The sequence below is a fragment of the Xiphophorus couchianus genome, chromosome 7, assembly GCF_001444195.1.
Source record: "Xiphophorus couchianus chromosome 7, X_couchianus-1.0, whole genome shotgun sequence".
NCBI classification, from domain to species: Eukaryota; Metazoa; Chordata; class Actinopteri; order Cyprinodontiformes; family Poeciliidae; genus Xiphophorus; species Xiphophorus couchianus.
In genome coordinates, this window is record NC_040234.1 from 15,554,848 (window position 1) to 15,570,833 (window position 15,986).

General features: G+C 37.9%; 1 protein-coding gene across 2 annotated transcripts in view; it reads left to right on the plus strand.

Annotated features, from left to right (window-relative positions):
* Positions 1-12,659, plus strand: part of myo3b (myosin IIIB) — a 78,772-nt gene extending 66,113 nt beyond the window's left edge. For both annotated transcript variants that reach the window (XM_028021902.1, XM_028021903.1), the window contains 4 exons: positions 1,662-1,762; positions 2,141-2,187; positions 2,542-2,696; positions 12,553-12,659. In XM_028021902.1, the coding sequence (XP_027877703.1) occupies positions 1,662-1,762; positions 2,141-2,187; positions 2,542-2,674 (281 nt within the window). In that variant the 3' untranslated portion in view covers positions 2,675-2,696; positions 12,553-12,659. The remainder of the gene's footprint in view (positions 1-1,661; positions 1,763-2,140; positions 2,188-2,541; positions 2,697-12,552) is intronic.
* Positions 12,660-15,986: the final 3,327 nt, after the last annotated feature.

Genomic DNA, 15,986 nt, shown 5'->3' on the forward strand with positions numbered 1-15,986 from the left:
TTCATAGAAAGCATTATTGGCTTAATCGTGTAATGGAGATGAGGATGGTGTGTTCAGGGTGGCATGCCGACTTAGTTTCTGGTAAAATAGTTCTTGGTGAAATGAAAATAGGTTTTAAATCTAAATCTACCAGGAGTATAAACAATCTGCACCTTAACTGAAGCCCTAAACATTAAAATGCAGCATCATCTGGTGAGAACATCTTCTTTACTCTTACATGTCCCACACACGATTAGTCGCAAATGGCTTTCTTTCAACAAATCCTGTCACGACTCCAGAAAAGACCAGATTTGTAGATCAGACCTATAGACGTCCCACCTGAGCTGCAGCTCCTCCAGAGTTACAGTCAGTTTATATGGACTGCCACACTCTTTCCATTGTAATGTAATGATTGATTACATAGAACTCTCCATTCCTTGGTCTTTGTGATGCTGTTTGTTCACCAATGTTCTCCAACGGACATTTATGACCTTCATAACACAGAGGGACTTATACTGAGTTTAAATTGCATGCATCTGAGCTCTATATTTCAGTTTTGTTGCTTCTAAATGTAACTAACTGCAATTAGGATTTCATGCAGGGCATCAGAGTAAAGAAAGTACAAAAACATGCAAGTTGGTTTAGATTTTCATTTGTATATATATGCATATAAACTATAGGCATATCATTTTTCCTAAAACACACCAAGGTTTGTGGCTATTATGAGACAAAATGCAAAAAAAAAATGTGTGTATATATATATATATACAATACAGACCAAAAGTTTGGACACACCTTTCTAATTCAATGGGTTTTCTTTATTTTCATGACTATTTACAAGGCAAGAAATCTCACTTATTAACCTGACAGGGCAGGTTGACCTATGAAGTGAAAACCATTTCAGGTGACTACCTCTTGAAGCTCATCAAGAAAATGCAGAGTGTGTGCAAAGCAGTAATCACAGCAAAAGGTTGCTACTTTGAAGAAACTAGAATATAAGGGGTATTTTCAGTTGTTTTACACTTTTTTGTTTAGTGCATATTTCCACATGTCTTATTCATAGTTTTGATGCCTTCAGTGTGAATCTACAATGTCAACAGTATATATATATATATATATATATATATATATATATATATATATATATATATATATATATATATATATATATATACTGTATGTATATATAAATAATGTTAGGAATACTTTTCTAAGGGACTAAACCTGAGTATTAATTTTTGTCAAAGTTGTTACAACTTTTGTAACATTATTTGTGTTTGCTTTATAGTTGGCACCTAGTGAATTAGTTTTTACTACAAGTCTGCTCTGATTGGTCTGTGCTGCAGAGTTTCACCTCTGAATCCTTCCTCTGCAGCAGCATGAGAAATAGAAACATCCTGCTGTGCACCTGTGAGGAGAGATATAATTCTGAGTGATTTATATGTGTGGATCTTTGTAAAATTAAGCTGTTATTGAGTCATCTCATCAATGAAATTACGTGATTGCATTTTAGTGAATTTTAAAGCATTTCACTTGCTTTTTCAGTCATGCAGATTAAAAGAGTCGAGGGCAGATTCTGCTTACTGCTGCTGTCGTCATAGTTGGTATCATGCCGGTGCTTCTTGTTGTTGTTGTTGTTTAGCCTGTTTGGATGGCTGCCCTCATTTCTTCCTCTGTTTCAGGTTCAGTGACGAAGCCGCAGCAGAGGACTTCTCGTCGTCGTGGCCAGGAGCCCAAGCTGCTCAACAGCCCTGAAGACAGCCTGTACTACAACCAGCTAAATGTGAGTTCAAAGTGCCGATAAAGGCCTTTGTCTGAGTTTGGTTCCAGATGATAATACAATTAAACCTACCTGTGCCAGACCCTGGAGCCCCACCCCCACGCTCCTCTGCCTCTTGTCTTGAACATGTGCTTATGCTCTTTATCTGTTGCTTTCATGTCAGGATGTCTGCCTTCACGGTGAATAATTGATGTGGTTTATCAAAGCCGAGCAAGATGCATGCTTCATCAGACTCACTTGAGCCCTTTGATCAGAAAAAAATTATGCTGTGACTTCTGATATTATCAGCATCTGCTCGCATTCAACACAAAATCACTTTGAATTAAAAATTAATGACTCTCTGCTCATCTTTTGACTGTGTGCTCTTGGCCCTTTCCTCAGAGAACTCTGGATCACCAGGGGAGCAAGAGGAAGCCGAGAAAACTTGGGTAAATAACTGCTTTCCTACTTACAGCAACTCTAAACAGAGCAGGCCCGTTGTGGGATAGGAAAATCCAGAAATGGAGTTGTTTTCTTACAATGTAAATGGAGAGCTGAAAATAACACTTTTTTTATGGGAGGAGGCTCTGTTTCACTATAGAGGTGGGGTGCAGATTAGACTTTTGTCAGGATGTTCATTTTAATTGTTAAAGACCTTACTTTGCACTATAAATGACACGGTTTGAGTAAACACCTGACTACATGCCTGCTGCGTCTGCAAATATTGCCTCTTTCGCTTCAAAAAACTTCATCACTGCCTGCTATATCCAAGTTTTTCCCTACTGTCTTCTCACACATCACAGTCAAATCAAAGTGCTGGACGGAGAGGACGAGTACTACAAATTACTGTCAACTGTGGAGTCGATCCCTGAGGAAGAGCACGCGACTGAACCCCCTCCCACCTTTTCCTACGGGCCCCTCGTCAGTCAGCGCTGAAGCTCTGCATCAGTGTCAGCCGGTAAGAAAGACACGTCAGACACAGAGACAGACGGACACTCCAAAGAAAAACTGCTCTGTGTTGGATGTGCTTTGGTGGAAAGAACAAGTAAAACTGGTGCAGGAGAAGCAACTTGTGCAGACATTGTGCTCTGGTCTGTTAATCCAAAGGGCTCTGAGTTTGTATGAGTAGCTTACTTACCTCTTCTGGCATTATTGTACAGATGCACTGCTCTTGTACATTGTCTTTTGTTTTATTGGTAGATGGCTGCCCTATTTACTATAAGAAAAAAAATTCTGGTCAAATGAAATTATTTTACATATGTGCCAGGGGTATGAATAATTTTGTGCCTTCCTGTTATTTTCTTTCTTTTTTTCTTTTTAATTCCTAGTCTTCATAAGTTTTATTTAGTTTTTACTCAGATGGTGCACTTTGGAGTCTACAACAATAACAACTTGCATTATTTCTCTCTTGTCTTTGGCAAAAGACTACAAGCCATTTCTCCAGCTAGTTCTAGACTGTTTTGGTTGTATTTACCCAGAATGCTCTCCGCTACAGCACGCTTCCTGCATTTGGAGCGGTCTCCAGTCTGTTTGCATTCACATATGCATTTGAACCGCCCCAGAGTTCACTTTTCTGATCTGCACCAGAGTTCAACTACATATCTCAAAACAAACCAGACTTTCTAGGCAAATGAACGAGAGCTCTGGGCTGGTGTGAAGGCATCCTAAGTTGGCAAAACTGGCTCAAAAAGATTGACAGAGCAACTTTACTGTATTTAGTTTAGAATTTCTACTTCAAGTCTCCTCCTCTTGCATCCTGAATAAAGTTGTATCCAAATGTTATAAAGGACATTTTCTGTAAAACATTCTTCTTACGTCTTCTGTTCTCAATCTAGCTTCATTTTAAAAACTGATACTGACACTAATAATAGTGAAAAATTAAATCTTCTTCCCCCAGTAAGTGCTTCTACTCAGAAAAGTGTTGCTAGCATGACCAGTTAGTGCTCAGTTTTTCATATTCATTGATCAGAAAATAAATCTGAGCAGGGAGTCACTGGTGAAGCTAAACATTGACCAGTTCTGGTCACCAGCTGATTTCTCTGTACAGCTCTACATTATTGTGGCTCTGTTTTACTACAAACGTTGTGCCAGTGAATAGCTTGACAATAGTGAGATGTACTCTTGCAAAGTTGTTCTTTGCCTTTATTTGCTTCCTCAACAAGATAAAATCGATCGATTATTTTAAATTAATAGATAAAATTCTGCCACATGTTCAAAGCTTTGCTCAGGTGACAGATTGCTGTGAAACTTCGCAGATGTTCCTTTATGATCATGTTAATCATAATAGACAGAAGGAAAACATCATGTGGTGGTGTTGGAAGGGTGTACGCCGTTAAAAATCAGTTGTAATAATAAAACACTTGCACTAGAGCTACATATGGCTGAAATTAACTGTTAATGTCTTTGTTATTCGTTTACATTCTTATTACTTTTTTGATAGATTCATGAATATGTAATATTTGAGAAATAAATCCAAACATCTGAGGTAAAAAAAAACCTATCCTCTGTGTGAGTAAAACCATTCCCTGAAACAGTAATACCACGTGGTTTACATCTTTAACAAACATTTTCCAGTTCTCTTCCACATTTCCGACGAGAAGCCCCTCATCCCGCAGCAAGCCTCCAGCCTGAGCAGTGTTAACATGAAATTGAAACCTCTACCTATTTCCAAACCTCGTGTCTCCTGTCTCGCACTGATCCAAAGACAAATCCCTGCAAAACCCAGAACTCTTTCGACGAGTTTTCCCTCTGTGAGTTGGCTTTAGTTAGAGGGGTTTTGTGCTGTCTGAGAGCAGAGAATCACCAAACGGAGCTTCACAGAGGCTGAGCTAGACCTCACTTTGAATTTCACCCTAAATACAGAAAAAAAACCTTTTAAGATGTGAAGTGTCGGAAATGCAGGGCTGGCGAGTTGATTTGTGGAGCTTCTTTTTTTTTTCTTTTCAATTTGCATATCATTTACTGCATCTCCCTTTGTTGACACCCGAGGGCCTGAGAAGAGATTTTGATCTTAATAGGAAGAGTAGGGTGGTATGAGTGAGGATCTCATCCTCCGTATGCTCAGCGGGAAAAACATTAGAGCTCTGCATTGATAGCAAGACTGGCTTCACTTAGGTTGAATTTACAGGAATCCTGGTGAGTTTAAAGAGGCCCAAAGTGTTCAGTGTTGGGAGGGTTGGATGCAGGTTGGTGCATGAGGACATTATAGGCTATTTATATGTGTATTTAATTATACTTACCATGGGAACTAAAAGGTCTAATGGCGTGGAAGTAGTTAAAACATACTGCAAGTTAAAATTAGGACGTTAGTTGGTTGTGACTCCCCCAGTTTTGTGGTCGTGACCCTGTAATTTGCCAACCATAACTGTGCTGTTTGTTGTTTTGTGCGGCCACAAATTTTTGTAAAGGGAACTTGTGTAGCTTTCTACATCTCTTTTAAGAAGAAATAATTCCCCATATTAGTGTAGGAAGTGGGCATGAACTAGTATGAGATTCTCACAGCATGATAACATTGAATGGAAATAACATGGCTTCACTGTGTTTGCAGAAAAAAAATGTAGAACTACAATGTGTAACATAATCCAAATATCTTTAATTAAAATGAAATTCATGCTGTTTCCAAAATAATCCATATATAAATACACAACACCATATGGAGCATTTTTTCCAATAATCCTTTTGTTTTTAAAAATAAAGGTTAAAAAATATGTAATCGGTGTGAAACACTGATCAGTGTCAGATTCTGTAAAAGTCTGTGTCGTGGAATCATCCAGCCCGGTTTGGCTTTATTGCATTCAAGTTGTCCAGGAATCCAGAGCCAATAGCTTGATATAACATTTCATCGATTTTAGAACATTCTGTTTTCAAGTTGGAAAAAAGGTTTTCATTTGTTTTAGTTCCAACTAATATCAGCAATTCATGACAATAGCATTATATGTTTCCAGTTTTCACATTTAAGTGCAACAAAAAACATGTTCTCAATTGCACATTTTATAGCACTGTTTATCCCACTGTTCCAAACAGACGCAAACTATCAAAAATGCTTATAAATTGTGAATAGCAACAACTTTTATCACAGTTTAACGTGTCAAACTTCCCCTGTCAAAAAGCAGATTTCAGGGTATTGTCTCATTGTTTTACGGCTGAGAGCCTGAAAACGTCTTAAATTAACTTCTTCAAATAATATTTTTAACTGAATCCCTGTTAAGTGCATAACTATCCAGTTTAGGTTTGATTAATGTAAGAAATTGAGGTGTTGAAGTAAAAATAATCAATTACAATCCAGACTCCTTTAAAAAAAACAATAAAATAACTAACTTTAACATATCACAGTGCTTCTAAGCACCAATAGACCACCTTGGACTTCACTAGATGAAGTCACAACTAACAGCTTATGAATAAACACACACTTAAAGGATAAGAAATATTGTAGCATTTTAAAATTATTGTGTGGGAATAAAAAGTGTAAGTCAGCTGACTGGAGGAGCGTAGCAATATGTGATGAAGGGCAGCGCTGCATGGCTCTTTGCTCCAAACTGGCAGATAAGTCTCCAGCATGTTTTCATCACCTTATTAAAATTACTTTAAATTACAGCAGCAATATGGTAAAAATCTTAGCAAAGGATTTCGGTTGAACAGACATGTAAATCACATAATTTAGGGTAATAATAAAAGTTTTTTATTTTATTAATTTACTGACCATGAATCTTAAACGATCCACTGTATTTCTCCAAATCAGCAAAGTTAAATATCAGCTTTTGTTGAATAAATATCAAGAAGTTTGTTGAAACTAGACAGAGACTAATTTAGACATTTTATTGGAATAATCATGAAAACCCCTCCGTAATTGTTTGTAAGTGCAACGTAATAGACTACTAAAGTGATGTCTCACACATACTAAGACATTATTTAATGAATTTTACAAACGTTAATGATCTGTAAATTGCCTTTTTTTATGTGAACCTGCATAATTAAACTCATGTCTTTGTGGTTTATCATCAAATTTAAGGCTGCAGGAATTCAAAGCATACAGCAGAATACTGTCAGAGTTATAATGTGGTGTCACAGTTAGTTCAGACACATTTCACCTCCGGTCCTAACCAAGGATCGCAGAATAATTAAAATCCTCATTGTGCATTACTCTCTTGCTGGGATAGTTGGTTCCTCTGAAGAGCAGTCTGAAATAGGTCACCCCAGCACCCTGTAGTGCGTCATAAAAGTACACTGAATCAATTAAGTGTGATCATGCTCCCTTGATTATTTCGGCCCTGTTTTACCACAGAGAGGAATTTCAAATAGGCTCACTAGTTTGAATAACAAGGTTGGACTGTGGTGACAAATGGTGCCAGAGAGGGTGTTTCCTTCCCCTGTTTTTCTCTGCCAAATTAACTCCCCTGGCTGATTGCCTGCTTTAGCATATGAGAGGAGGTGAGCAGAGGTGTGTGCATAATTGCCTCCGATGGCTGATTATGTGCTGCAAAAGGCAAATGTTATGAAATGCTGACCTGATGAGCAGAAGCTCTGGATTGTTGTAGAGGTGTTGAGGCTGCAGGACACTGAGGGACAGCCAGCGTTTTAGGCCCCGGCACCTGTGTTTCCTTGGGTACTTTCCTGCAAATCCAGCTCAGTCTTGTTTTTAGCCTCATTAAAATCTGACAACATCTGGTGCGTGGGATAGGGCTCCTTTAATGTGGGTAACATTACTGCTGGTGTTATTTTTTGCTATTTTAGCTATTTACCTTATGGGCTGTGTGCACGTTCATTAAAGATGCATCCAAACTGCTTTATCCAGGGGTTTTTTAAACCACATTTTATGGAAATCGCTCAAGCTGCAGCCTCCACAAGCGATGAAAAGCTTTTATTTTCTAAAAAAGCATGCTTACCTTTTCACCTAATAGTGATGTCTCACTTCAAAGAGAGCGCAAGATTAGGCCAACATTGTCCTGTTTCTATATACTCAGAGTTCAAAGTGAGAGTTTCACGTGCAGCCTCCTCCAATCCTCCGGTTTACGTGCTTTTCATGCTCACATGTGTCTGATTTTTCACACGCTGGAATTATTTTTCACACTCTCGTGATTGCATACAGCGACCAGCTGAAGTATTCATACCTCGTAAACGTTTCCCACATTTTGTTGTTTTACACCATAAACCTCAGCGTATTTTTTTATTTTATTTTATGCGACAGACCAACACAGTCTCTTATAAAAATGGCAGCAAAACAATTACTTGTTTTCAACATTTTTTACTGATAAAATCTGATAAGTGTGGCATATTAATATCTAGACTTCCTGAGAGCCACATTCTGCTTTAAATTTTTGGAGATATGTTTCTGCCCGCTTTGAACATCTTGAATTTTTGCCCATTCTTCTTTGTGAAATCAGTCAAACTGGATAGAAATCATCATCACCACTGTCTCAACAATCTCAAATCTCTGCAGCTTCTCCTCTTTTCTTTCATAATTGCCATGTTCCACCAACTCTAAGAAACATTCCCAGAGCATTATGCTACCAACACCATGTATCACAATGGGAATAGTTTGTTCAGGATGAAGTGCAGTGTTACGTTTCCCACCACATGTATTATTTTATAAAAAAAAGTTTCATTTTATTCTTAAGGCTTCCTTACAGGAATAGCTTTTCTCTTGCCTTTCTTCTCCAAAGGCCAGATTTGTAAACTCAGGTTATTCCACCCGAACTGTGGAACTCCAGAGCTCTTCCATGAGTCTTACGGTTGCTTCGCAGATTAATGTTCTTCTTATTCTTCCTTTTACTTTATACTGACAGGTGAGTCCTTGTAGGTTTGATTTTATTCCATCCTCTTTCCAATATGCAGTGAAGGATTGGACATTGGAATATTTTCTATTTCCTATCTCAAACCTACTTTAAGCTTCTTTTTATTTTTATCCCTGACCAGTCCAGCAATTTCTTGTAGTGGATTTTAATTGGAGGTGTCACAGTAAGGGGAGCTAAATATACAAATGCATACCACATTTCTCAGATTTACCAAAACAATTGAGAACCATGCATCCTTTTTCTTCCACTTCACAATTATGTGCTACTTTATGTTGGTCTTCCCAATAAAATCCCAATAAAATACATGTTAGTTTGAGGTCTTAATGCTACAAAGTGTTGAAAAGTTTAAGAGGTGTAAATATGTTTACAAGGCACTTTGTATTTATTGCAAAGAATTAGGACAAGTTCCTGTTTTACACTTTTTTTCCTTGCAAACATCAATTAAAAGGGATAAGAAAATAGCTGAAAACAGTACAAAGTCAACATTTGCTGCACTTTGAGACACTTTGCTGCCTAATGATGGATACATGAACATCAATCAGATGTCAGATGCATGTTGGTGGCTCTGAGCAAGAGAGACATTCCCTAAAGACGCCATTAATAAAGAAACTGGTTGAGCCTGGTTGGGACACAAAGACTAAGAGGAGGGGAGGAAGAACGAGATAAAAGACTCTGTTGAGCACATACATCAAAGCCCGCTTAATGACCAGGGATGCCATTAGGGTTACGGTGGCTTTTGTTTCAGCTTTCTCTCACCTGCAGTTTGTTGAGGATGCTCTATGCGCCGTTTTGTTGTGAAAATTTGCATGAATATAAAACCCATGCGTGCAAGGATAAAAGTTGCTTCCCGGCTGTTCGTCTTGTAGGTGGCTGATTGTTTTACTTAGAATTACAGCCTCCTTTTCATTTGTAAAACAGACCTGGAACCAGTCTCCTCTCACTTTTTAAAAATAAAAAAGGATACAGTGAAACAAAAGGTTCGCACAGAAAACCAGAAACAGAATGTGGAGTCTGTGATGCAGCGCAATGTATTGTCTTAAAGTTTTCTCTGTGCCTCCGGTGCTGGAATTGGTTTTGACAAATCAGAGCGTGAAATTAAAATGAGCCCCTCTCAGTTTGCACACGAGGTAGGGGTACAAGCAGACTTGGCATGGCCGAAGGTGTGACCCTGTTTTGTTTTGCCCCAGCTTTACTGTCCCAGATGGTGGGACCAGCTGCCGCTGAATAAACGCTGGACCCGGTGCAGTGTGAGAATTACCACGGCCTTGTTTCAGTTTGGGATGCATCACAGAGAGCTTGTCACTTTTTGGCCACTGCCAGCAGGAGCAGGAAATTTCACCTGGTGTTCAACCAAACTTCCTTCCTTTGCAGTGCAGATTTTATATTTTTTTTATCCATTGTTTTTATTACAGTCGTCTTTCATTGCATGAACCGGTGCAACTTAATAAATTTGTCTTAAAAATGTATTTTATTTCAGCAATCCAATTCAAATAGAGAAACGTAAAATCATGACACAAAGTGATTTGAAGATTTTATTTCTGTTTCCTTTGGTGATTATGGCTTACAGCTGATGGAAATTCATTTTCTTTGAATGAGAGAAAGGTGAGGCCTACAAAACTTTCTGCAGCACATGAACAGAAAATTAGATAGTGCTATTGATAGGCATTCTGTGTCTTTCCTCTCTCTTTTATCTGCTTGCATACACACATATACACAGACATGCACATGTAATGTTAAGGAAATTACTTGCCCTCTCTAAGGCGTAGCTTAGTTAAAGGCCTATAATCACATTGTTCAGGGCCACTGTGTGTTTGTCCCTTAAGGACTCTTATTTGCCTTTAAGAAATTGGACTGATGATTTTTACTCTGTTTTCTTGGTTATTCAAAATGTTCCCTCCCAAAAAATAAACTCCAGAGGAACAATAAAAATCAGCAAAGGTCAGAAGAAAGAGATTTTTTTGTTTACATTTGAAGCCTTTTTAAAGTTTTCCCATGCATGGTGCAGAAAAAGATGAAAGATTTTTTCCCGTAGCTCGCAAAAGTTATGGACCACAGTCGCCTGCGAGTGGCTAAAATGAGCAAATACTTGAAATACCCTTCAAAAGCTTAGAATTGACAATTTTAATAATTCACATACCAAATTTACCTAAATATGCATTAATACGCACAGTGAAATTAGTCTAAGCATCACCCCAGAAGTCTTTCTACTTCAGAAGTCATCTACAGTCTTTCTCCTCTCAGTTCTTGGGGGTTCAGCCAATCAGTGCCAATGAAAATAAATGGCACTGATTGGCTGGTTTGCAAAAGCCAGCTTATAGTGTTTCAAGTAACTTTGCACCTAGTTATTTCAGGTTCCGAAGCTGCAATTTATTTAGAATATTTTAGAAAAAAATCCTCAAATAGGCAAGTTTTCTGCAAATAATGTGGAGCGACATTTCACAGAAAAATCCATGAATAGGTGAATCCACAAATACTTAATTCATATCAGGCAGATAAAGATATTTTGCCAAGATACCAACAGTAACAAATCTACTTGAACATTTCCACATTTACAAAAGACACACTTAATTTTAGTGGGATTTCATGATATATAACACAAGGTCATACTTCTTTTTGAATTGGTGTTTTTCAAATTTTTTTAACATAAAAATATCAGAAACGTGCAACATGCATCCTTTTACCCTGACTTGGCAAATATAAGTCCTACTGAATCCAAACCTGACCTTTATCTGAAGACATAATCCTGGACACTTAATATCCACAGTGAAAGATGATGGTGGCAGCATTATGCTGTGTGAATATCTTTCTTCAATATAAGCTGGGAAATTTGTCAGACTTCATAGAAAAAGAAAAAGATTTTAGTATGTACTTTGTTGAATATGAAAGCACTCCACACTTTTCAGATTTGTGCTTATAATAAATGTTGGAAAGCATTTATCACTTTCCTTTCCGCTTCGCAATCACGTCACTCGGTGTTGGCGTAGCTCAGGAAATCTCAATAAAGCACATAAAAGCGTCCGGTTGCAACGTGACAAAATGCGGAAAAGTTACATTTGCGAGGTGCTGTATAATAATAACACAGCGTGAGTGAAAATGTGTGCTTGTTGCTCCTAGCCACTGAGAGAAGTAAAACGTCAGAGGCTTGTTACGTCTGTGACATCTCAGTTTGAAGCTGATGTCTTTTTATTGTAATGTTTCCTGAGAGAGCACTGCAGGCAGGAACTTTGTACATCATCACAGAGGGGGCAGAGATTTCCTCTTTAATGCTGGATTAGCGCAGCCAGGGTGGGCTGAGAGGAGGTAAAATGACCTGTCCCGCCTTTACGTGACCCGGGGCAGGCGCTGCACATCGCCAGGGCTTTGCTGTTTGCTCTTATGCAGAGAGATCCTGAGCTTCATAGGTTCAGCAGAGAGGGGCCGGGGCGGCAGAAGAGTAGTATCGTGTTGCAGGGAAAATTAGTGAGACCAAAGTTGGAGTTTCTGTGTGTTGGGGGCTGCGAACAATGGCAGCTTTCTGTCAGACAGCGACTTCAAAGGTCTGCTGAGTGACTGCTCTGAGTTATACTTTGTTGTAGATCACTGAGGAAATTCACAGATGTTTTCTCATACAAGACACCATTATAGCGGCTCAAGTACCCAGTAGCCTCGAGCATCTCTCCCCCGTTTCTCCCCCGTCTCTGTCTCTCCCACACACTCACTCTCACAGCCTCTGAAATCTCTTCCATGAGACAGATGTGGAACCTGTTTTTTTTTTTTTCCTCCAACTGTCCAGAGAATATGGAAAGTTAGAAAAGGGTTCGTGTTGTGGCGTTGCCCAACAACTCTGTCAAATCTGAAGTCCTGGCTGTCAGTCTGCTCTGACTGTCATGATCTTCGCACTTCCTCACTGATCCTTTGTGGATCAGAAGTAGAAGGGTGAGCCATACAGCTGTAGAATGGGAACAATAATCACAAATGGTGTGATTTTCATGTGTCGTTTAACAGTAATATTGATGCTGTGATCTTATCTTCTGTTTCTTTTAGGTTGCCTTGTTCTGGAGCAGAACCAGACCCAAAACATCTGAAGAATATACGACTTTTACTGTAAATGTTTATTTATTTCTAGATGTACTGCTGTTTTTTATGAGCCCAATAAATGTTTTAAAAATCTTGTTTTCAATTATTGTATTTATCATAATGCACTTTATTCCTCTCACACATTTCAGTATACATTACACTATTAATACCCATCAAACTTTGCTGCATTTTGTCACTTTAACACACCAACTGCAATGGATTTTGGGGGATTTTAATATGATAGACAAACACAAAGTGGTACATCATTGTGAAGTGGAAAACATTATCCATTGATCCATTGTCTACTCCCACTTATTCATGCATTGTCTAGCAGTCACTGGGCGAGAAGCGGGATAGGTCACCAGTTTATATCAAGGCAACATGGAGACACACAGGATAGACAACAATACACACACCTGTCACTCCTAGGGCCAATTTAGAGAGAATCATTAACCTATGACTGTTTATGGACTGGAGGAAGTCGGCATACCCCAAAAGATGAGGAAAAGCCCAGGCTGGGATTTGAATCTAGGAGCTTCTTGCTGCAAGGCATCGGTTCTGAGTACAGTTGCACAACACCAAAAACTACATGATGGTCAACATCTTTAAGAAATAAATATGAAAGGTCTGTGGTGCTATTCTGGTGGAATTTATTTACCAATTGACTTTTTGAAACCAGTTTGATTGCAGAATATTATATTTAAGGCTGAAAACAAATACATGCCACACTTTTCAGATTTTTTTTATTTGTAAAAAGTGTCGAAAACCACGCATTAATTCCTTCCACTACACAATTATTACAATCTTTATGTCCATATTGAAGTCTTTTGACTGCTCCAATCTGCTTTTCGCTTGTTTGCTCCTTAAGCCTAAAATTTATTTCCCTAAACTGCTGTGTGAAAAAGAGGTGGTTCTGATCCACTGATCCACATCTTTCAGTACACAAGCAGAAAATCAACAGCTGTGGGACTTCCTTCATGATCATTTCATTAATAAATGTTATAGAAAAAAAAAAGTAATAATTTATGTTATTTTATGTCCAAGGAATGGAAAATGCTCAAGCCTACAAAGTAACAGTAACTGGAGTGGCTAAATTCAGTGAATCAAGCATATGGTCATTTCTGACAAAGTCCTGCTCAACCAAATTCATCCCTTACCTGGAGTCCTTCTGAGTTCCATGAAAACCTTGGAGATTATATGTAGAGATTATCAAACATCTCAAAGGAAGATATCAATATTTATTCATGCTTACAGCTCACTGAAATCATCTGAGTGAAATTTGTCTTGCATGTCTGGACAGCCTGCATGTACAGCTGATTTTTTGGAGAAGTGCACTGGAAATCAAGAGTCTATATGTGCAATTTAATGAATAACAAACAAAAAAAGATTTTGTTTTCCAGTGGGCTCCCTCCCTCCGCCTTAACAGTTTGCTGCTTTGACATGAAAGAGCAGATTACTGCATAAGACATTTATCTGACATTTAAACCTCGAAGCAGAAAAACTGACAGCATGTTGCGGCTCATATACAAATTTCAGAGAGGATGGGAAATATGTGTTTCTGTTTTCTGAGGCTCTCTCTTTGTTGAGTCTGAGGACTTGCATACCAGTTTAGCATTGTTCACTAAAAAAACTGTAAATGAAGTTAGAATCAATGCAAACCAGTGGGAAAAATATGAAAAATGTACTTATCTCCCATCAGAGGTTCTGTAGTTGTGTCACATAGCCACACTTTCACAGATGCTGTCAATCCAGACAAATAAGACACTGATGTCCATCCACCACCAAAAGACTCTGGACGATATTTTGCACAGGCCAAACGAGACCCTCAGATAAGAAATCTAATACCATGTCACATTGACATTAAAACTCAAAAAGCTTCTGCAAATCCAGATTTTTGGAAATTATGTATTCAGTAAGTAATATGATAATATTAGTATCTTATAATACTTAAGCACAAACATCACATGACAAGCTGAAAACACAATGTTAGTAAGCCTGTAGCTTTAGGTTCAAATTGGGCAAATATGGTGCTTAGAGGTTTTCTCAGCTTAAATACACCAGAAATACTTAAATGATTTCCACCAAGTTCTGCAGGACTCTGCTGATGCTCTTTTCATCTAAATCTAACAAGTTCAAGCTGGGAAGTTTCTAATATATGCAGAAAAGCCTCTTTCATGACCATGGACTGTTTTTAGATAAACCTTTTGTTTTGTTTTGTTTTGTTTTACCTTTTAGAGACTACCTGGTTATATATGTTTTAAATTAACAAATGTCATTACCTTAAAAAAACTGTGAATATTAATAGTCATTTTCTCTGCAGGACTTCACAAAATAAGTTTTTAAAATGTCAACTGAAGAGGAATATTCTGCCTTGTTTGTGTTTAGGTTAATGACATTGTAAGAGGTACAAGGAATTATGGCCATTTTTGAATTGTAGGTTCAGATTTATTTTAAACATGATCCAACCAATTTAAAATATTAGGAAGTCACATTTTCATAGAATACATTTCTTTCCAGGTTTAAAATAGAGTAGGTAGAATAACTTACTCCTACCCCACTTTTGATGGATTTCACCAAAATTTGGAGCTGCAGGGGGTTCATCTTTTTGTGTCTCAGCCAGAGTTTGACTCCAAAGACAGATACGGCGATGCACGGACAACCTCAAGCTAACAGTGATGATGACTATGATCATCTTTAAAACTTTAACTTAAATCTGTTGCATATTTTAGTAACAAATAATGACAGGGCACTTTTTTATTGTACAGTAATCCCCCTCTTATCTAGTTAGATTTTTTTTTATTAATTTAAAATTGATGATAAAGCTTAAAGCATTGTGCATCCCAACTTTGATAAACACACACAAAAAAATGGTTGACTGTAAAAATCTGATTTATGGTTGATGAGAACTTCTGGTTTATCCTTATTATTAATTTTCATTTAAAAGACGATTCTTAAAAGGTTTACAGTTCTTGATTTTAAGAAATGACCTACTAACTCATATCTGTATTGGGGCTTCCCTCAGCTTGCTCTTTTTTTTATTTTGAAAGTGCTGTGGAAGAAAGCTATTACCAAGCACTGTCAGGTGAAAATACTCCATCAGGTTTATTCATATATTGTACAATATATGACTATATACAGATGTTAATTTGTAGTAATTTTCCACCACAGAAAGCAAAATGATAGATTAAATATGTGTGGCGCCAAAGCAAGGACTTCCTCGTTTGCTGATTATTATTTATTTTTATTTTTCAAAACAAATGAGAAACTACATCTGCCATAGCTTCATGTAAGCAAGGTTGGTCTTCTTGTTTTTCATGTCTTCTGCAACTAGCATTGTAGTTTAACAAGGCTCCAGTGCAGCCCAGCAGGACCCCCTCTCCCACCCCTTCTCCCTCATGACT